The following is a 19,268-nucleotide window of genomic DNA, read 5'->3' on the forward strand; positions in this document are numbered from 1 at the left end:
TATTAACAATGAAACATTCATTAGCAAGGAATTTTATGATGCAAATAGATCAACACTGAAGATTTGTAACAAATGCTAATGAAAACTTAGTTGAAAGTCAATTTGCTTACATAGAAATGGAAATTAAAAACATCAAACAAGACATTATATCTAATTTACTGTATAACAATATCAGCTCAAAGATTGCAAATCTATGCACAGAAGACCAGATAGAACTATTAGAAGCCACAGCTGCAACTTCTCACTGACTCAAGATTGCATCTACACGCCAACAGGTGGGAACAAAGTGTCCTACCAGACGTACAATTGTGGCTCCTGTAGCAATCAACATGTTCAGAAGAAAATTTATAAGTGTACTGATACTCCATCATAGCTTTCGCTAATAGTGAGTAAAATGTTCATCCTGTCATCATTATAGAAGAAGGATTTTATTTGTATTAATGAGTTACTAAAGTCAGCAAATATACGCAATTTGTGTACCTAGAAAGAAAATTGTTACAATGCAGAACTATAATCACTACCGTATAGATTAGGCCATCTTCAGTTAGGGCTAGTTCACCCCCACTATTGAATATTATCTCTGAATGGTTTCTTCTAATTAATAATTATAATAGAATTAGCATCACCCCTTCACCTTCTGCATATGTACAAAAATGTATGAGCTTAAATTTAAGGGAATGAAAGGCAAAGCCTAGTGGGGAAAAAACTTTGCTGTGAAATAAAAACGAAATAGTAAACAAATACAAACACAGTCTTTTTCAAAATGCACATCTGTGATATTAAAACCTGCTGCTGGGTAACATTGGATACAGTGCCATTCCACACCATGCATTGAAATATGCATAGATTCCTCTTGGCATGTGGTCCACAAGGTGACTGGGACACCGCTGCTCAAGCTTATCCCACTATTCAACAGCAGCCTTCCTGAGATCACCCAATGTATGTGGAGGTTTCCTGTGAAAACACGCTGCAAGTTTCAGTTGGACAAGCACATTCAATCAATTCCATATCAGCGGATACTACCAGCCATTCCATATATTTGATTCCTGCCTCCCAGGGCTCTCATTGTGGATGCATGGTGCTTGAAATACACTCCTGGAAATTGAAATAAGAACACCGTGAATTCATTGTCCCAGGAAGGGCAAACTTTATTGACACATTCCTGGAGTCAGATACATCACATGATCACACTGACAGAACCACAGGCACATAGACACAGGCAACAGAGCATGCACAATGTCGGCACTAGTACAGTGTATATCCACCTTTCGCAGCAATGCAGGCGGCTATTCTCCCATGGAGACGATCGTAGAGATGCTGGATGCAGTCCTGTGGAACGGCTTGCCATGCCATTTCCACTTGGCGCCTCAGTTGGACCAGCGTTCGTGCTGGACGTGCAGACCGCGTGAGACGACGCTTCATCCAATCCCAAACATGCTCAATGGGGGACAGATCCGGAGATCTTGCTGGCCAGGGTAGTTGACTTACACCTTCTAGAGCACTTTGGGTGGCACGGGATACATGCGGACGTGCATTGTCCTGTTGGAACAGCAAGTTCCCTTGCCGGTCTAGGAATGGTAGAACGATGGGTTCGTTGACAGTTTGGATGTACCGTGTACTATTCGGTGTCCCCTCGACGATCACCAGAGGTGTACGGCCAGTGTAGGAGATCGCTCCCCACATCATGATGCCGGGTGTTGGCCCTGTGTGCCTCGGTCGTATGCAGTCCTGATTGTGACGCTCACCTGCACGGTGCCAAACACGCATACGACCATCATTGGCACCAAGGCAGAAGCGACTCTCATCGCTGAAGACGACACGTCTCCATTCGTCCCTCCATTCACGCCTGTCGCGACACCACTGGAGGCGGGCTGCACGATGTTGGGGCGTGAGCGGAAGACGGCCTAATGGTGTGCGGGACCGTAGCCCAGCTTCATGGAGACGGTTGCGAATGGTCCTCGCCGATACCCCAGGAGCAACAGTGTCCCTAATTTGCTGGGAAGTGGCGGTGCGGTCCCCTACGGCACTGCGTAGGATCCTACGGTCTTGGCCTGCATCCGTGCATCGCTGCGGTCCGGTCCCAGGTCGACGGGCACGTGCACCTTCCGCCGACCACTGGCGACAACATCGATGTACTGTGGAGACCTCACGCCCCACGTGTTGAGCAATTCGGCGGTACGTCCACCCGGCCTCCCGCATGCCCACTATACACCCTCGCTCAAAGTCCGTCAACTGCACATACGGTTCACGTCCACGCTGTCGCGGCATGCTACCAGTGTTAAAGACTGCGATAGAGCTCCGTATGCCACGGCAAATTGGCTGACACTGACGGCGGCGGTGCACGAATGCTGCGCAGCTAGCGCCATTCGACGGCCAACACCGCGGTTCCTGGTGTGTCCGCTGTGCCGTGCGTGTGATCATTGCTTGTACAGCCCTCTCGCAGTGTCCGGAGCAAGTATGGTGGGTCTGACACACCGGTGTCAATGTGTTCTTTTTTCCATTTCCAGAAGTGTATGAACCCATTACTGAAATATCGATTCACTGCAGGGCTGGAAAATAGAGCAAAGAATCATCTCCTAAAACTGCACTACCCTCAAATTGTTAGTCATGAAAGTGTCTGACATCCATACATGATACTACCCCAAACCATGACTGATCCTGTTCTCTTCTAAAACTGTGTCACTGCATACCTGAATAGTTAATTGGTACCTGGAAAACTGCACACTCTTCTACGATTATCATCATGCATTGGACATATCCTATATTTATCTGCGAAGAGAACCCAATGTCATTGATCCAGGTTTTATTCCAGGTGCTTTGATACTCACTTTGCACCACTGAGCTGGGGGTGTAATGTTACTAACCTGATTGTAGATTGAGGTCCCTGGTAGCATCTTAAATTCGTAGTCTCTTGCTGAAAACAGTTTGGGTATTATTTTCCACAAACTGTGTTAACACTACACTGAATACAGATATGAGTTGGTAATACTACAAACAGAACACTGTTTTACAAAGCTTGAGGGAAACTGGTTCCAAGTCATCCTGCACGGCAGCTGTAGTTTTCTTTTGGCAAAGGCACCTTCCTCCACTGTGAGTACTGCATATGTTTCTATTTACAGACTGACTATACCTCCTCAGCATTTCCTGCCCAGATCTCTCATGTAAGTAGACAAAATGATTTCACTGAGCTCAAGTTAATTTAGTGTAGTTACTTTTACGTTATTAGGTGAATATTTATGTGCAGTTATTAGAGAAGCTCCCCCCTCTTGTGTAACAGACTGTCAATAAGTATTTGACAATTGCAGTTTCATTGTCTCCACTAGCAATGGCTAGAATACTTTTTGCAGCCTGAGGGCATCAAATGCATCACCACAGCCTCAGCAATCCCAACATCTGAAGACGCTCAGGGACTTAAACTGGATCTGTCTGTAACAGAAGTAGGTAACCTAAGTATTATGGAACTCTAAATATTTCAACACAAGTCAAGCACTAGAGCAGATTTACTGTTCTACATTTAAACATGACCAATCCTGTTCCATCAAACAGACATCCATCTTGCAAGGTATACTGTAGATGTTTGGCAAGAGGCATGACTCAGTGCCAGCAATTCCTGAATGGAAGAGAGTTATACAATCTGCCAGTAACACAAACTATTTTCAGTTTATTAAATGAGTACTTATTTGTAGTTGTTAAATCAGCTTTTATGTAAAATATATCCCTATAAACAGTTGATGAGAAGTGCTTAATTTGTAAGTGTGATGTTGTCAGTGACCTATGTAGTGCTTGTGGGAAGGGGACTGAATTCATAAATGTGGCATCTTGCTGCTGTCTGTCATAGGCAGCATATTGTAAAGCCCTTAAACGTGTTGCAGTTGTCTGGTTGTTAATTAAAGAATGATCAGGAAGTTACTGCACCTCTCTCACCATTGCTTACTCCTCTATATAAACATGAGAAAAGGCATGAGGAATGGACAAGAAATGCTGGGGAGACATAGTCTGTAAACTGGAAAGTGAGCAGACCTTTTGGTGGGGAATGTCACCTGTCCCAGAAGAATGATATAACTGCTGTACGGAATGAATACCTATTCAGTCCTCTGTAACAGTGTAGAAAAGTGTGCAGAGATTTATTTAGAATCTGTCCATACACTGTGCTTGCATTTGTATTACTAGCAACACATATCTGGGAGTGTTGCCAATGATTCATAATTCATAAGGTGAGCTGTCGAAGATTCAGTATAAGTTTGTGAAATTTCTTATAGTTTCTTTTTGTGAAGTAGTGTGTTAAAGAGAACGGGAAATTGGCTGCTTGCTTTCCATTTGGCAGACCTATGGAAAGGGGAAGTGCATGACCACAATCTACCAACCTACTTTAGCTCACACTTCTAACTTCCACCCACACATTTCCAACCTGTTACATCCCCAGAACACAATTTATCCCTTAATACAGTTCTACTGCACTTAGACATGATACAAACTTTTAATATTTGTTCTTAACCCACTTAATTTAACAAACAGCATCAAATTTATGCCATTGAAACACTAGTTTTAATAATCTGCAATTGTTCTATACCCTGCAATGCTCAAACTATTAGTCATAGAGAAAAGAATTAATAAGATCATTTTTGTAAGAAATGTAATCTGTTTAATTTTGTACTGGGAAACATTTTTACTAGAAGCTGCAGTTTTCAGGATATTCAAAGAAAACCTACAAAAGTAATGCTTAAACACCAGCCCACTACTTCCTGTGGCCACCCCCGTGCTCACCACCCACCACCCCACCGATAAGGATGTTTACTGTGTTGTTCATGACACTCCTCCCTACCACTGCACAAAAATCTATGATTATCCAATTTTTTTCTCCCAGTCGACATTTTTTTGGTCTTCGCTGACTGGTATAACCTCAATAGGACTTTCGAGGCATTTTGACAGACTTAACAGTGTGCATAAGTTCCATTATCCCCTTCCACCTTCCATAACGTAGACGGCAGAATGTAATGCTTTACCATGGTCAAAAGTTCAAAAGAGTGTTGGGGAAGAAATTTATGATTTTAAAAAAAAGGGGGGGGGGGTGTTTGTGCAATTCACAAGGTTTGCACAAACTTTTTTGAACACTGTAATAATAAAAGTTTCATGAAATTAATTACTTCTGTTGTATTGCACTTCTTTCCACATCCTAGAGACTCTTTTCCTTGGTGGAACACAATTATTGTAAGGTAATTTTATAGAATTATGAGATAAGTGAGTTTAAGAAAATGCCTAAGTTAGAATAAAAAGGTAGTCATGAAAATACAGAGGAAAAGACTGTAAGAAATGAACTGGGATCATCATGATGAATACAGAAATGTGAACAGAAAATGAGGAGCTTGATGTAACAACAGGCTCCTAGTCAGCTTGAACTACAAAATACCATGCAATAGAATTTTTGATCAACTTAATAAGAATAAGAATAATAATAAAATCATGCTAGTACAAAAGAGTACAATAAATTAGAAGAGTTCTGTGTGAGGTAAGAAACGAATACAGTCAAGTGTGAAGCAGATATATTTTTAGGAAGAAAATTCCAGAATCCCCACTACAGATAGTAGTAGCAGCAGAGTAGGCTGGAATTTTATAAGAACCAGCACTTAAATAATTATTTCCTTTGCTCAAAAACTTTTCAATTTTTTTAATGTGAACTATTTTCCCTACCATGAGACATGCATTAAAAAAACAATGTTAGTTTTTTACCAAACTTTGTCAATGTGGTGCTTGACTGAGATATTGGCCTGAGAGTAGGAAATGTATTTTATTTTCCATTGTAGCTCAATGCTGTTTCATTTTTGCTGGCCAATCAAGACATCTTAACCTGTGATTTACCTTATACAAAACCCACTGTTAACCATTTCACCAGTTTCTGAGACAATGGATAACATCAACAAAAGAAACTAAATGGCAACCTCAACTTTCTGTGATGGAATGCTAGATTCCGTATTGTGTGAAGCACCATTTCTTTTTAAACACCAATAGCCAGTGAAAAAGAGGAAGTTTCTATTCTGAAATATTAGAAATGGGCACACCTCAAGCAATGCTTCATATGAAAGTTCCTGCCAGATTAAAGGTGTGTTCCAGATCAGGACTTGAACCTGAGATCTTTGCCTTTTGTGGGTAGGTGGTAGGTGCTCCACCAACTGAGCTAACCCCTTACAACTCACATCCCATCCTCACAGCTTACTTTCACCAGTGCCTGATCATCTTTGTATTAGCATGTACTCTGCTGCAGAGTAAAAGTTAATTCTGAAAATGCAACATGTGTTAGATAGTGACCACTGGCTAGCAATTTACCTAGTCTATTGACTTTCTAAAAATTGTTAGAAGAAGAAAAAAATAGGGCCATGTGAGTGCTATTGCAACGTGATTGAGTTGTAACTCACGCTGAGAAAAATAGTTAAATTTAACTTTCACATATGTTTTGTTGCCGCAGTCACAAGGCATACTAAATTGGCGTGTGTTCATGCATAGGAATATTTGCTCCTCTTTTTCTAATACACTAACAGTTTTTGAGTAAGGTTTCTGCCTACTGAAACAGCTGATAGAAACCAACACAACAATAATGTGATGTTAACAGAATTTAAAACTTCCCAAATCAGACAGGCTGTTTTCTTCCAGACATGTGGGTAAAGATAGGAATACATTATTCTGAAATCTGGATAAGACAAACATGGAGCAATACTGTGGGTGGTCATAAAGTGTTAATTATTGCCTAAAAACATCATTTGTGACACTAAAACTAAGTGATTATGTTCAGTGTGAACACATTTTTCCTAACAATATATGACTTGGCTGAGAACTTGGTTACAAAAACTACATTTTGGATGTTCAAGAAACATTCCACCTCAAAAATCACTGCATTGTCATTCTGGATGTGCCAGCCACACAACGGCTTCTCAGTCTGAGGAGGAAGGAAGAAGTCACTGGGTACCCTGCCAGGAGAACACAAGACAAGGGGAAGGAAAGTGACATTTGATTGTTCAAACAAGCAGCATGTCTGACTGTGTCATGTTCAGAATGAGCTGTAGCTTTGTCAGGAAGAAAACGTATGGGTTGGACATCCTCCCATAACTTCATCAATAGATTTCAGTAGTTTGCTCCTGTGATGGTTAGCCCCTTACACGCATAATTTATTAGCATCACACCATGGGAGTACCTGGGAGTACCCCCCACCCCCCTCAAAAAAAAAAAAAAAAAAAAAAAAAAAAAAAAAAAAAAAAAAAAAAAAAAAAAAAATCACCTTGCGTGTTGGTGTTTGGGTATCCAGCAGTGGTGAATCAACATGTTTCCACTGCTTGCTTTTCTCCTTTGACTTTGGATGACAGTGAAACACGTAGGTGATAAAGAAGGAGTCTCGATAAACCAGTCACAGCTGCAACATTTTAACTGATGCATCAGTTCAGCAAGCTTTTGAATGAGCGTGAATAGCCACTGAACCTAGTGGGCAATGACATTTGTTCTGTTCATAATTTCATGCAAAATGTTGATAATGATCCATGATTGGTTTTTACTTTTTCCACTATTGCCTCAATTGTGATAATTTAATTTTGGCATCAGTGTCACTACTGCCCTTGTGATTCTCGGTTCACCAGAAAGACAATCTCCCACTTTGATCTTCGTCATTCAGACTTGTTTGACTACACTGGAAATGGCTGCTCCACCAAACCACTGTGTTATATGGTGGCACAGTTTTACCGTACACTTCCACCAATTTGGCATCTACTGATGCAAAGTTGTTGCTGTATAGATACAGAAAATGAATTACTGCACAATACACCATTTTATCAACTGTCTGTGCCATTTCGTTTTCACTTCTCCAGTGGTGTTGAGAAATAAAAGATGGAAAGTTTCGAAGCATTAATAAATCCTTCAAGAAGCTCTGCTTATTACTGGGTTTCCTGAACCACTTTAGTTGGAATGCTATGTTGAGGCCTCCATTGAGACCACTGATTGGTCTTACGTCAGTCTGTTTCCTATTGAGAGAGAGAGGTGGTATAAGATTCCCTAGAAAACTTATGGGATCTTTATTTATCAATCCTAAGATGACTGGTTTTTGTATGTTGTATGTTGTCCCCTGTATGTGTTTAAATTTATTTATAAATAAGTCTGCAGCTTTTATACCAATAACACTTTACTTTTTTTGGCGATTCAGATCTGATTGACCAAAGATTGTGATTGATGCAGCTTTTATTATTGTTGTCTGAAAAATTTCATGTGTACCTATTTCCTTCTTCTGTTGAGTATATAGGTACAAGAGCTTTCTTGTACTTCTTACGTTAAACTGTGATCCTTTTTATGATTCATAAATGCTTGCTCACATACTGTAATACTTACTATGAGTATTGATACGGTGCACCTTCATGTTCTGCGTTTGGCTTCCAAATTTAGAAATTGGGCTGGTGCATAAGTTTGTAGCATTGTTCCATAAGTTTAATAAATACAACAGATACGCATAGTGGAGACTGTAGCCATCAACAATTCTCCTTCACTATTTACAACAGTCTGGCAATGCCAGGGGTAATGTTTTGATTCTGTTACTGTAGAAATTGTTTTGTTTTCAGGGGAAGAACTTGTTGGCCATGTTTTGAGTGGATTTTCATATGGAAAGAAGGTTCCTTGTATGTTATTCAAGAGGGAGTGAAAAAGTTGAAAATCCGAGGGCACGAGTTCACGTGATAAAGGTGGATGTGGAATGACTTCCCAACCCACCTCTTGTATAGTGTTTTTTGTCAGTCTAGCAGAATGTGGGTGGGCATTATCATGGAGTAGCATCATTTCACACAGTCTTCCTGGTCATTGTTCTTGGATTGTGAGTGCAAGATGTCTCAGTTGTTGGCAATAAATGTCAGTCATGATAGTTACACCTCAGGAAGAAATTTGTAGTAAACTCCACCATCACTGTTCCACTAGATGCATAATGTTATTTTTGTGGATGCGCACTGGTCTTTGCACAGGGTGTTGCTGCTTCGTTTGAGCTCAGCTATTACTTTTTACCTATGTTAGCATAAAGACACCATTTATCATCACCAGTAACAATACAGGATAGGAATGGTTGGAGTTCTTCATGAGCCAATTGATGACAAGCAAGCAGAGATGCACACATGGCCACCCACTGATTTTTGTGATTTTGGATTACAGCATTTGATACTTTCTCAATATTGTGCCTATCTGCCTATCTTCACAGAGAGCAGAATATTGAGAAAGAATCAAGTGAGAGTCATCTTTCACCCTCCTTCAAAAATTTCATCACTGGTGGGATCTGTTAAAGATGACCTGGTCCTGCGTAAACCAGGTGTTTACAAAATTCCGTGTGAATGTGCCAAATCATATATAGGGCAAACAACACGAACTGTGCAGGAACGCATTGTGGAACACCAACGGCATACTCGCCTTCTCCAACCCACTAAGTCCACAATCGCCGAACATTGTATTTACACAGACAATTCCATGAATTACAACAACACAAAAATTTTGGCCCATACATCAAACTTTTGGAGCTCGATTATCAATGAATCTGTGGAAATAAGATTGTCTGACAACGAGATTCTCATCAATCGAGATAACGATTATCAGCTAAACTCTGCTTGGAATCCTGTTATAGAGAAACTTCATAGTCGATGTAGTTATCTGCATAAAGATGGAAATCGACCTGATATTGATACGTCAGGCTTTCACAGTGGAGGGTGCGAGGCGCAGTGCATGGAGCCATTATGAACGCACACGCTGAGCAACGCATGCGCAATGTCGCCTCAGTACGGCTTTAAATAGCAGAGCTCACTGCGTACTCGCCAGTACTACTACAGTGGCACTCACCTGAAGATGGCCAGAAGACTCTGCGCCGAAATGTCATGGCAGGACGTTACTGATATCTGGCAGTTCTCCTGTGTTTTTATGGAACAATCAGTACGCCAGGAAAGCTTTAAACATCACAAGTACATTTAACTTTGAATGCAATTTTGCTTGTGCATGTGTCTCCATTTTGTGCTGCAAAGTAGTTTTCCAGTTTTACACACTAACACTGCAAGCTTTATTGTGTGTATTGTCTTGGTACATATAATTATTTCATCCATATAAATATAGCTGGAAATCCTATTACTTTGTATTATTTTCTTTTAGTGACTTGTTATTTTAAGACATGGTTAACTACTACGAAAATGTGTATGTCATATGAGTTCAAGATAGAGCAAGTCTAATGAAAAAGGACATGTGTGATGTGAACTATGTATAAAACATGTACTTTACAACACTGGACCATGGTGCTTCACTAATATGGTATAGTTTGATACTCACACTGCAATATTTTACTCTGAAATTTCCTGTTTGTATAAATATAAAAGCTTAGGAAAATAGTGCTTTTAGTCCTTCTCTTTTCATAGTATATTTGTATTTTGTGTGGGAGAAATGATAAGTATAAGCAAAATTTATAGAACAATTGACAGGTAGGACCTCTTGCAGGGTTGCACAAGTAATTCATTGTTATAGTGACACATAATTCTTTGAAGTATCTTGAGATTAATGAATAAAGCAAATTTATTTCAGAAACTAAAATTTGTGAAAGTAGATGAGAAATAAAAATAAGAGTATTGGTTTCTTTGTTTCTTTCAGGTATCATTTGCTGGAGGAAATTGCTGTTGCAAGCTAAGAGTTCTCAGCATGGAAATTTTGCTAAAGACAATATTCCCCTACTTCTGGAAAGAGATGTTATTCCTAAAGACAAAATTCAATATTTATTAACATCAGAAATACCCTATAATTTCAAGTTGTTTACAATGGAAGGAAATTCCATTTGTAACAGAGCAGCTGTCGTATTCCTCATAAGTTTTCGACAGTTGTGTCTAGTGACAGTTTCCCTACCACTTTGTGCATTGCTCATTTGTTTTGTTACTGCATATATCTTCCAACAAGATGACATCCATGAGACTCATTGCAGGGTGAGTTAAAACAATATCAATGTCTTTATTGTTATAAATGTATTTTGAAAAAGTCCCCACATAATATTTTTTTTCTTTACTTAAATGCATAGCACATGTAACACTTTTCTGAGATGTCACACTACACATTGGATTAGTTCATACTCAGATGCACTTGTAAAGAAATTACTGAAGAAATGCAGACTTATTTATTTTGAAATTCATTACGCAGTACTCCTTAAACTGTTTATAGATGAGAAATAGTTAAATAAAAATAAGTTATATTCGTATTGCTATAGATGGAATCAGGTTTGCAGTATATCTGATTTTTGGAGCAACATGTTTTTTTGTGTTGCTAAAGAAGGAAAAACAAAGTAAATAGAGACACAGAAAGCCACAGAAAAATGTAAAGGGAAGGCGTAGATTGAAAACATCTAATGTCACTTCATCCACCAGTTCTAATACCTTCTCGGGTATGAGCAGATTCCAGTATTTGTCTTCTACCGCAAAGTATTTAAATTTGTTCAAAGTGTAGAAGGCATAGATGAATTAATTTATACTTAGCTTTTTGATGTTGTTGAAGTTCTGAGTGATGTCTCCCAGGCCGCTGTTGGTGCTTCTTGTGCAAGTTTATAAAAAAAAGATTCTGGTAAGAAGTTTGACATTCGTCTTTAAATAAAAAGTCTTGGCCATGACGTCATTTTCCGCCATATGGTTTACTTCCAAATTCTAATACACTTCCACTACTGGTTACAATATTCACAAGTATTAGTGATGTAGCAGTTTGTAGAGTGATCCTCAAAACACATTCTATTTCCTACCATTCCTGACACAACCAAGTGCTTCGTCTCCCTCAAGATGTCAAAAACTCCAGGTTCAGGCTGGAGTTATTATTGTGGATTTTGTCCACAAGCCTTTGACATAGGTTAAAACTATAACAAAAACTAGAAAAATTTGAAACTTACAGGTTGACAATAATACTTACAGTAACTACTGGTAATTATTTATGTGAATGTGATGTTTATATTGTGTTGACAATGGTATATTCAATTTGACTTTTTTATGTTTTCCATTCTGTTTGTGAAGCAGGTGTTTTGCAGTTTTGTGTTTTTTTACAAATAGGTTACAACTGTTTTATGTTCCATATCAGGATTCACAAATAATAAAAGTAATTTTGGTGTAAATACTTTTGTGAATTAATCATGCTTTTTAATTCAGAATTACAATGCAATTTTCATATTTCAAATGTAGCTATTTTCTGTTTGGGATAAAACTGACAAAAACTAGGATGCATTTCAGTGTCTCTGTCTACAAAGTTTTCAGATGAAACATAAAGATCTCAAAGATATATAATTACTTAGTTAATATTATTGCACAATTTATAATTTTCATCTTTTGGTTTGTTACTGACATTAACATGGATATTTCTACGATGTTAATGTTCAGACATTTGTTTACATGTAATATGCATTTTGTTTGTTTCAAAATTTATGTTTTCTCGATAATTGTGTAGCCGTGAAATTTGTTGAGAGTCTACATTGAAGATAATTTTTGATAAACTGCAAAATCCAAATTGCATTTCTTGTCTACATAACTTATAGGATGGCTACAGATGTTATTGGTCAAAATATTGTGTGAGCAGGTTGTAAGGATGAACTAGAATGTTTTACTGAATCTACTGATACCATCTCGATAATGTTACAAGCAGTAGTTGAAGTGATGAAGATGAAAAATAAGCCACAACAGTTTGATAGCTAAGATTGACATTCCTGATACATTAATGAAGTGTAGTTGGAAATAAAGCATTTGGAAGTCTAGCAATGTAGTAATCTCTAACAGATTGTAACATTCTGACAGTTAGATGCAATTTCAATTGAACAACTCTCTATAAGTGTTCTAAATAAACTACATTGTTTTATTCAAGCTATCTTGCTCTCAAATTTAACATGTAGTATATTCCAAGATTTTGAATATATCCTGACACAATATTCTAAGACACTGTTCCCACTATCTTCCACCTGGCATCTATCCTCTGACCTCCCCCCCCCCCCTTCCCCACCCCCTCTATGTGTACTACTACTACAGAAGTCTGAAGATGGGTAAATGATATTATAAAACAATGTTTGAAAGAGTAGGTGACATCTTCAATCTAGAATAGAAGCTTCCATTGTTGGGAGTTAAAGAGGAATACAAATGTAAATAAATTGTACAGAGAGCATACTGGGAATGACTTATTGTAGGATTTCAAAAGAAGGAAGTCAGTTAAGGACCTAGTAGCCAAGGTTCAAATTGTGGAGTGGATAAGGAAATTCCACTCCCAGAATCCTGGTTAAATATGAAACTGATTGATACTTCATCTATTCTCTATCACGTCATCTACAGATTATTTGGGGATGGGGAGGGAGAGGGAGTGGAGATGAGAAAGAGAGAGAGAGAGGTAGAGAAGAAGATGAAGAAGAATAGTGTTTTAATTTGTTAGCAGAAACCAGTTAAAATCTTGAGAAGATCTCAGTTATTGTCAGAAAAACTTTACATTGTGTGACCATATGTGACCAGACTTCACAGCCAGTACAACTTGTAGAATTTGAAGGAAAAAGCTCTGAGTTTTAACCTGAAGAAGATCCCAGCTATTTACATAATTTTGCTGAGTGGTCCACAAAACTTTCATAATAAATTTAAAAACTGGCAAATTCTGAGGCATTTACTAGAACAAGTTTAGAATCAATGGAAAATCTGGGATGGAATGTAACAATAGTATGAGAAGGAAAGTTGCTACTCGCCATATCATATAGCGGAGATGCTGAATCGCAAATAGGCACAACAAAAAGACTTTAACAATTGTAGCTTTCAGCTGTTAAGGCCTCTGTCAACAACACACACACACACACACACACACACACACACACACACACACACACGCAAATGCAACTCAATGCTATGATTGCAGTATCAGGCAACTGAAGCCACACAGAATCAATTTTCTTTACTTCTCTCTCTCTCTCTCTCTCTCTCTCTCTCTCTCTCTCTCTCTCTCTCTCTCTCTCTCTTTTTCTCTTTCTCTCCACCCCCCTCCCTCCCTCCCTCCCTCCCTCCCATCTGCTGTTTTGATTTTTTGAGTTTTTTACATGGGCATCATGCAAGGAAGCAGTATCACCAATTATAACAGATGTGTGAAATCAGTTAAGTGTGTTTGTTGTTGGCATAACAGTACATTAAAATGCCTGTTCTGTTTGGACAAATTATTTAATTTTAATCAAACAGATATCTTTCTCCCCATATTAAGCACAAATAAGCCCATTACAATTTCTGAAACTCACAGACAGTATAAGATTACATCACTTTTTTACGCTATCATTATCGAGTGTTTGATTTTTTTCCAATAAAAATTGTACAGAATTAATTGTCTTCCTAAATTGTATACATTATGATACTTTTATGAGATACAGTAAAGGAAAATGAAAAATGAACACCTGTATGATCATAATCATACACCTATGTACATATACATCCATATGTGACAAATTACTGTGAAGTACATGGCAGAAGCTACAGCCCCTTGACTAGTTACTAGGGCTTCTTCCCTCTCCATTAACCTCCCAGGGGCTCATCATTCATTTACTGAGTACATGGTTAGTGATCCTGGGTTCCTGAGCTGGGGATCGATAAACGCTGCCAGTCCCCTGCTACTGTAAGCTATGGGCATGCTTCAGCGACCACAGTGGTGGAATGTTGTGTGTTTTGGAGAACAGGGCCTTTCCTTCATTGCCTGGACCAAAAGAAAAACTGTCAACCTCAAAGTGTGCTATGTGCTGATGAAATGAATGGCTGTTGAGGTAAAACAATCTGTAGCAGGCAACCTCTGGGACACCTGCCAGCACCCAATTTTATACGACTTCTTCAAGCACACAGCACTCTGCCTGGTCAACATTTGTTTCCCTAGTGTCTTGTGGAATCCCTATGGAATAGTCTTATCAAACAACTACTCCTGACAGGGTGGAAGTATCGTCAGGTAGTACCTACACCCACTCGTCAAAGAGAGCTCAGTTGGTCAGTCATCCCGAGAAGAAGTCTCAGAATCATAGTAACAGGGCACTAGTGTGCCATAACACTTTCATTATAATCAAGAGAACAGGGGGAACCTGTGAGAAGGTCTTCCCTTCCTGTATTCACAAGGTGTTGGAGGCTATTCCTGGGTCCATAAAATGTGTCAAACGACTTTTTAATGGAATGCCTCTACTTGAAACTGCTATTTCAAACCAAGTATTTAAGCATCTGGGATGTAAGGTTTCAGGTGACCACCCGTAACTTCCATAAAGGTGTGGTTACCTGCTCCAATATAATGGAGATTGACCCTGTGGAGTTACGTGAAGAATGGAAAAATATGGGTATCACAGAAGTGCTAAACTGTATGAGGAGAGTCAATGGCTATTGGAAAGATCTGCAATATTTAGCACTCAAGAATTAACTGGAAACATCCTTGCAGGCTATATCCATTTTAAAGTTTGCCTATTTGTTCTGAACCCAGTGATGCTTCAAATGTTCAAAATTTGGCCATACCACTATGGATGTAATGGGAGGGTAGATGTGTACATTGTGAGGCTCAGCTCATGAATCAGGCAATTCATGCACACTTCCTTTTAAATGTATAAACTGCTCCAGGGATCACTCACTATGGAGAAGAAAGAATGAGGTTTACAAAAAGGAAAGGAAAATTCAGGAGTTGAAAGTCATGAGATGCAACCCTGTGGTGAAGTTAAAAAAGCTTTCAAAGGTATGCAACCTCCGGTTTTTGCTACTCTGCTTGTGTCAGACCTTAAGAAACCTATTGTCAAGTGTGATACTGCCACACAAACTCAGACCACAGATTCTAGTATGAGCACATGCACTTATTGGTGTACCTGTGGGGGAGAAGCTACACTCGAACCAGAAATCATTTGGAAGCCATCGGCGATGGGCTTACAACCTAAACCACATACCTTTGCCCATCATTAGAAGCCTACTAAGCCATCCCATCAACCCAAGCAACCAGCTCGCTGCCCACCATCAGAAGCATACCAAGCTGTCCCCCCCCCCCAACCCAAGCAACCAACTCCTCAAATAAGTAATGAAAAAGTCCTTCAGAAAGTAGTTCAAAGTCTAAGAAAGTGCCATTAAACCTTTGGATTGGTGAGCTCTCTCCCTCTCAGATGAGGACTTTACTTTTGAGAATATGGATTTCCACTTAGAAGAAACAGAAAGCCAGGCACCATCTTACATTCCCCATGGCTTTCTGGGTAATTCGATGCTTCTGAGGGAGAAAGACGAGATCAACCATCAATAATCAATGGCTCCCACAGGGGCTGCCGTGTTGCAGTGGAATTTAAATGGAGACCGATAACATTTGGAAGAATTACAGCTCTTGATCCAGGAGAAACCATTCTACTTCTGCTTGCAACGAGCTCATTTTAAAGTCACTGACACACCTGCATTAAGGGGTTACCACCCCTACAGGAAGGGCAATATTACTGGAGACAGGGCTAAAGGTGAAGTGGCTGTTTTCAGTGATGACAGATGCCACTCCTCTCCTGTCCCTCTTACCATGGCCATACAAGCAGTTGCTATGAACGCTCTAGCACCATTTAACATCACATTGTGTTCTTTATATCCTCCATCTCATGATCCTTTTGATGCAGGTGCACTGACAGAAATCTTCTGGGCACTCTCACACCCATTCCCCATTGTGGGGGACTTCAGTGCACACAATGTGCTGTGAGGCTCAGCTACCACTTGCTCCATGGGTCAAATTATGAAGTGACTTTTCCATTCTGAGAATATCTGCCTTTTGAAATTAGGTTATATCACGAACTTTTCGACAGTTACAGGATCTTTTTCAGTCACTGACCTCTGTTATTGCTACCTGGCTATTGCAGACTTAGTTAAGTGGAAAGTGGTTACAGATTTACTTTCTAGTGACCACTTACCAGCGTGAATCCGTCTACCGACTCAGATGGTGGTTGACAGACCATGAAGATGGATGATTCAAAGGGCAAATTGGTTGCAGTATAGTTGACAGGCTGTTTTTGAACAAAAGGAATGTGCACATGAGACGTTGGTCACTCTCACTTGTGAGATCCAACAGGCTGCCACAGAGTACATCCCCCAGTTTAGCAATCACATCACACAATGGCCTGTACCTTGGTGGTATGACAACTATTGCTCAGCAATCAGAGCCAGACAAACAGTTCAGTAGAACTTCAAACACCATCCAACTACAGAAAACCTTCATGTCTTCAGATCTGTGAGAGCACATGCAAGGTAAGTGATAAAAGAACAGAAGATGAATTCCTTGAAGGAATTCATGACTTCCATTAATTGGTCCACATCCACTGTGCAAGTTTGGGAATGAATAAGCCAGATTTCAGGCAAGGGCAGTACACAACCCTTTATGTCCTTGTTGAGAAATGGGGTCTTGGTGGACATGCCTAAGATATGGTTCAGGTTTTAGCTGAACACTTTTTTACAGTCACTGTATCATCCAGGCAAGCTCCTGCATTTCAGGTGTTCCGTAGAACTGCAGAGATGAGGAAGCTCCATTTCTTCTTGCATGATGAGGAAGTCTAAAGCCTTCCATTCTCCATGTGAGAACTGGAATCAGCTCTGCCTGTGGCCAGAGACACTGCTCCAGGACCTGATGAGATTCATTATGCCATGCTCCATCATCTGTGCCCTGAAGCAAAAGAACAGCTCCTCTCATGTTTCAATCAGATCTGGTTTGATGGACAGTATGGTTTGATGGACAGTACCCCATGAGTTGGAAGGAGGCAATATGAGTTTCATTAGAGAAATTAGACAATGTAGCCCTTACCAGTTGTACAGGTAACACTCTTGAATGCACGGTCAACCGCTGCCTCGTCTGGATGCTCGAAGTCACCTGAGCCATTCCCAGTGTGGTGTCAGGTGCTACCAGTCAACACTTCATAACTTTACTGGAGAAGATAATACAGGAGTCCTTCTTAGGCCAAAACTGTTTGTTTTGTGTGTTTTTTGACCTCAAAAAAGATACAATACTACTTGGAGGTACAACAAACTTCACTAGCTTCACGAATGGGACTACATGGACGTCTGCCACTTCTTATCTAATCTTTCCTAGAGGACCAGCTTATCAATATCGCATTGGCGATGCCTCATCTGACTGCTATGTTCAAGAGAATGGGGTGTCCCAAGGCATTGTACTCCATGTCACATTGTTTGCCATTGCTGTCAGTGGCATTTTCTCTGCAGTCATGAGCCCTGTCAAATGCTCTTTGCTTGTGGATAACTTTGCAATCTTCTACTCTTGCTCCAATCTTACAGTGACGATAAGGCAACCACAGCTGACCAGCAGGAGACTGGAAACCTGGGCCAAGACAACTGGTTTTCAGTTCTCATCAGAGTGAGAGTGTGGTCAATTTTAACCATGCTTGCCAAAGTTTTAACCAACCAGTGCTCACAGTGGGGGGACAATATTTTATGTTTTCAGAAAACTGTGCTCTTTTTGGGTTTATTATTTAACTGAAAATTAACTTGGCTCCCACACCTATGAACAAATGGCTTCCAGTCATTCAATATTTTGATATGCCACAGTGGAAAAGCATGGGGAGATGACAGGTCTCACCTCCAGCAGTTTAATAGGGCATTCGCATGATCACATTTAGATTATGGCAGTGTGGTCTATGGATCAGCCCATATTTGCCACCTCAAGATGTTAGGCACTGTCCACCACAAGGGCATTCGGATATCAGTGGAACCTTTTGGACCAGCCCAGTTCAGAGTCGGTGTGCAGAGGCTGGTGAACCACCTCTCCGGATTTGGCAATGTATCCTTTTGGCTCACATTGAAAATTTCAGTGTCACCTCAGTAATTCGCATTTAGTGCAGTGGTCCAATTCAGCTTTGAATGGCTGTTCAGAAGTCAGCCACATGTGACCAAGCCATTTGAGATATGCATGCTACTGAGTGTCTCAAGGATGAAGGTCTATCAGACCTTCAAATACACAGCCAGGGATGGAATGTGTTGCACCTTGGTGGCCCAAAATGATTTTAAGCTTGACATGGTACGAGAAAACTTGTACTCTTATGGAACACTTTACAAATTATGATACAGAGTTATATAGCATTATGAAGACACTGGAGATGATTCACAGACATCACCGTGCAAGTTTCTTGTCTGTTCTGACCTGTTTAGTGCATTACAAGCACTTCACCAAATGTATCCAGTTGATTCAGCTCACCCATGACTCCTTACAGCCACTCCCAACACTGTGGCAAGGGAGTGATCTTTTGCTGGTTACTTGACCACATTGGGATACAGTAC

At 39.9% G+C, this 19,268-nt stretch overlaps 1 protein-coding gene across 3 annotated transcripts in view; it reads left to right on the plus strand.

Annotated features, from left to right (window-relative positions):
- LOC126281599 (post-GPI attachment to proteins factor 2-like) overlaps positions 1 to 19,268 on the plus strand; it is a 119,441-nt gene that overhangs the window by 21,329 nt on the left and 78,844 nt on the right. For all 3 annotated transcript variants that reach the window (XM_049980699.1, XM_049980698.1, XM_049980697.1), the window contains exon 2: positions 10,633 to 10,958. In XM_049980699.1, the coding sequence (XP_049836656.1) occupies positions 10,797 to 10,958 (162 nt within the window). In that variant the 5' untranslated portion in view covers positions 10,633 to 10,796. The remainder of the gene's footprint in view (positions 1 to 10,632; positions 10,959 to 19,268) is intronic.

The sequence above is a fragment of the Schistocerca gregaria genome, chromosome 7, assembly GCF_023897955.1.
Source record: "Schistocerca gregaria isolate iqSchGreg1 chromosome 7, iqSchGreg1.2, whole genome shotgun sequence".
Lineage (NCBI taxonomy): Eukaryota > Metazoa > Arthropoda > Insecta > Orthoptera > Acrididae > Schistocerca > Schistocerca gregaria.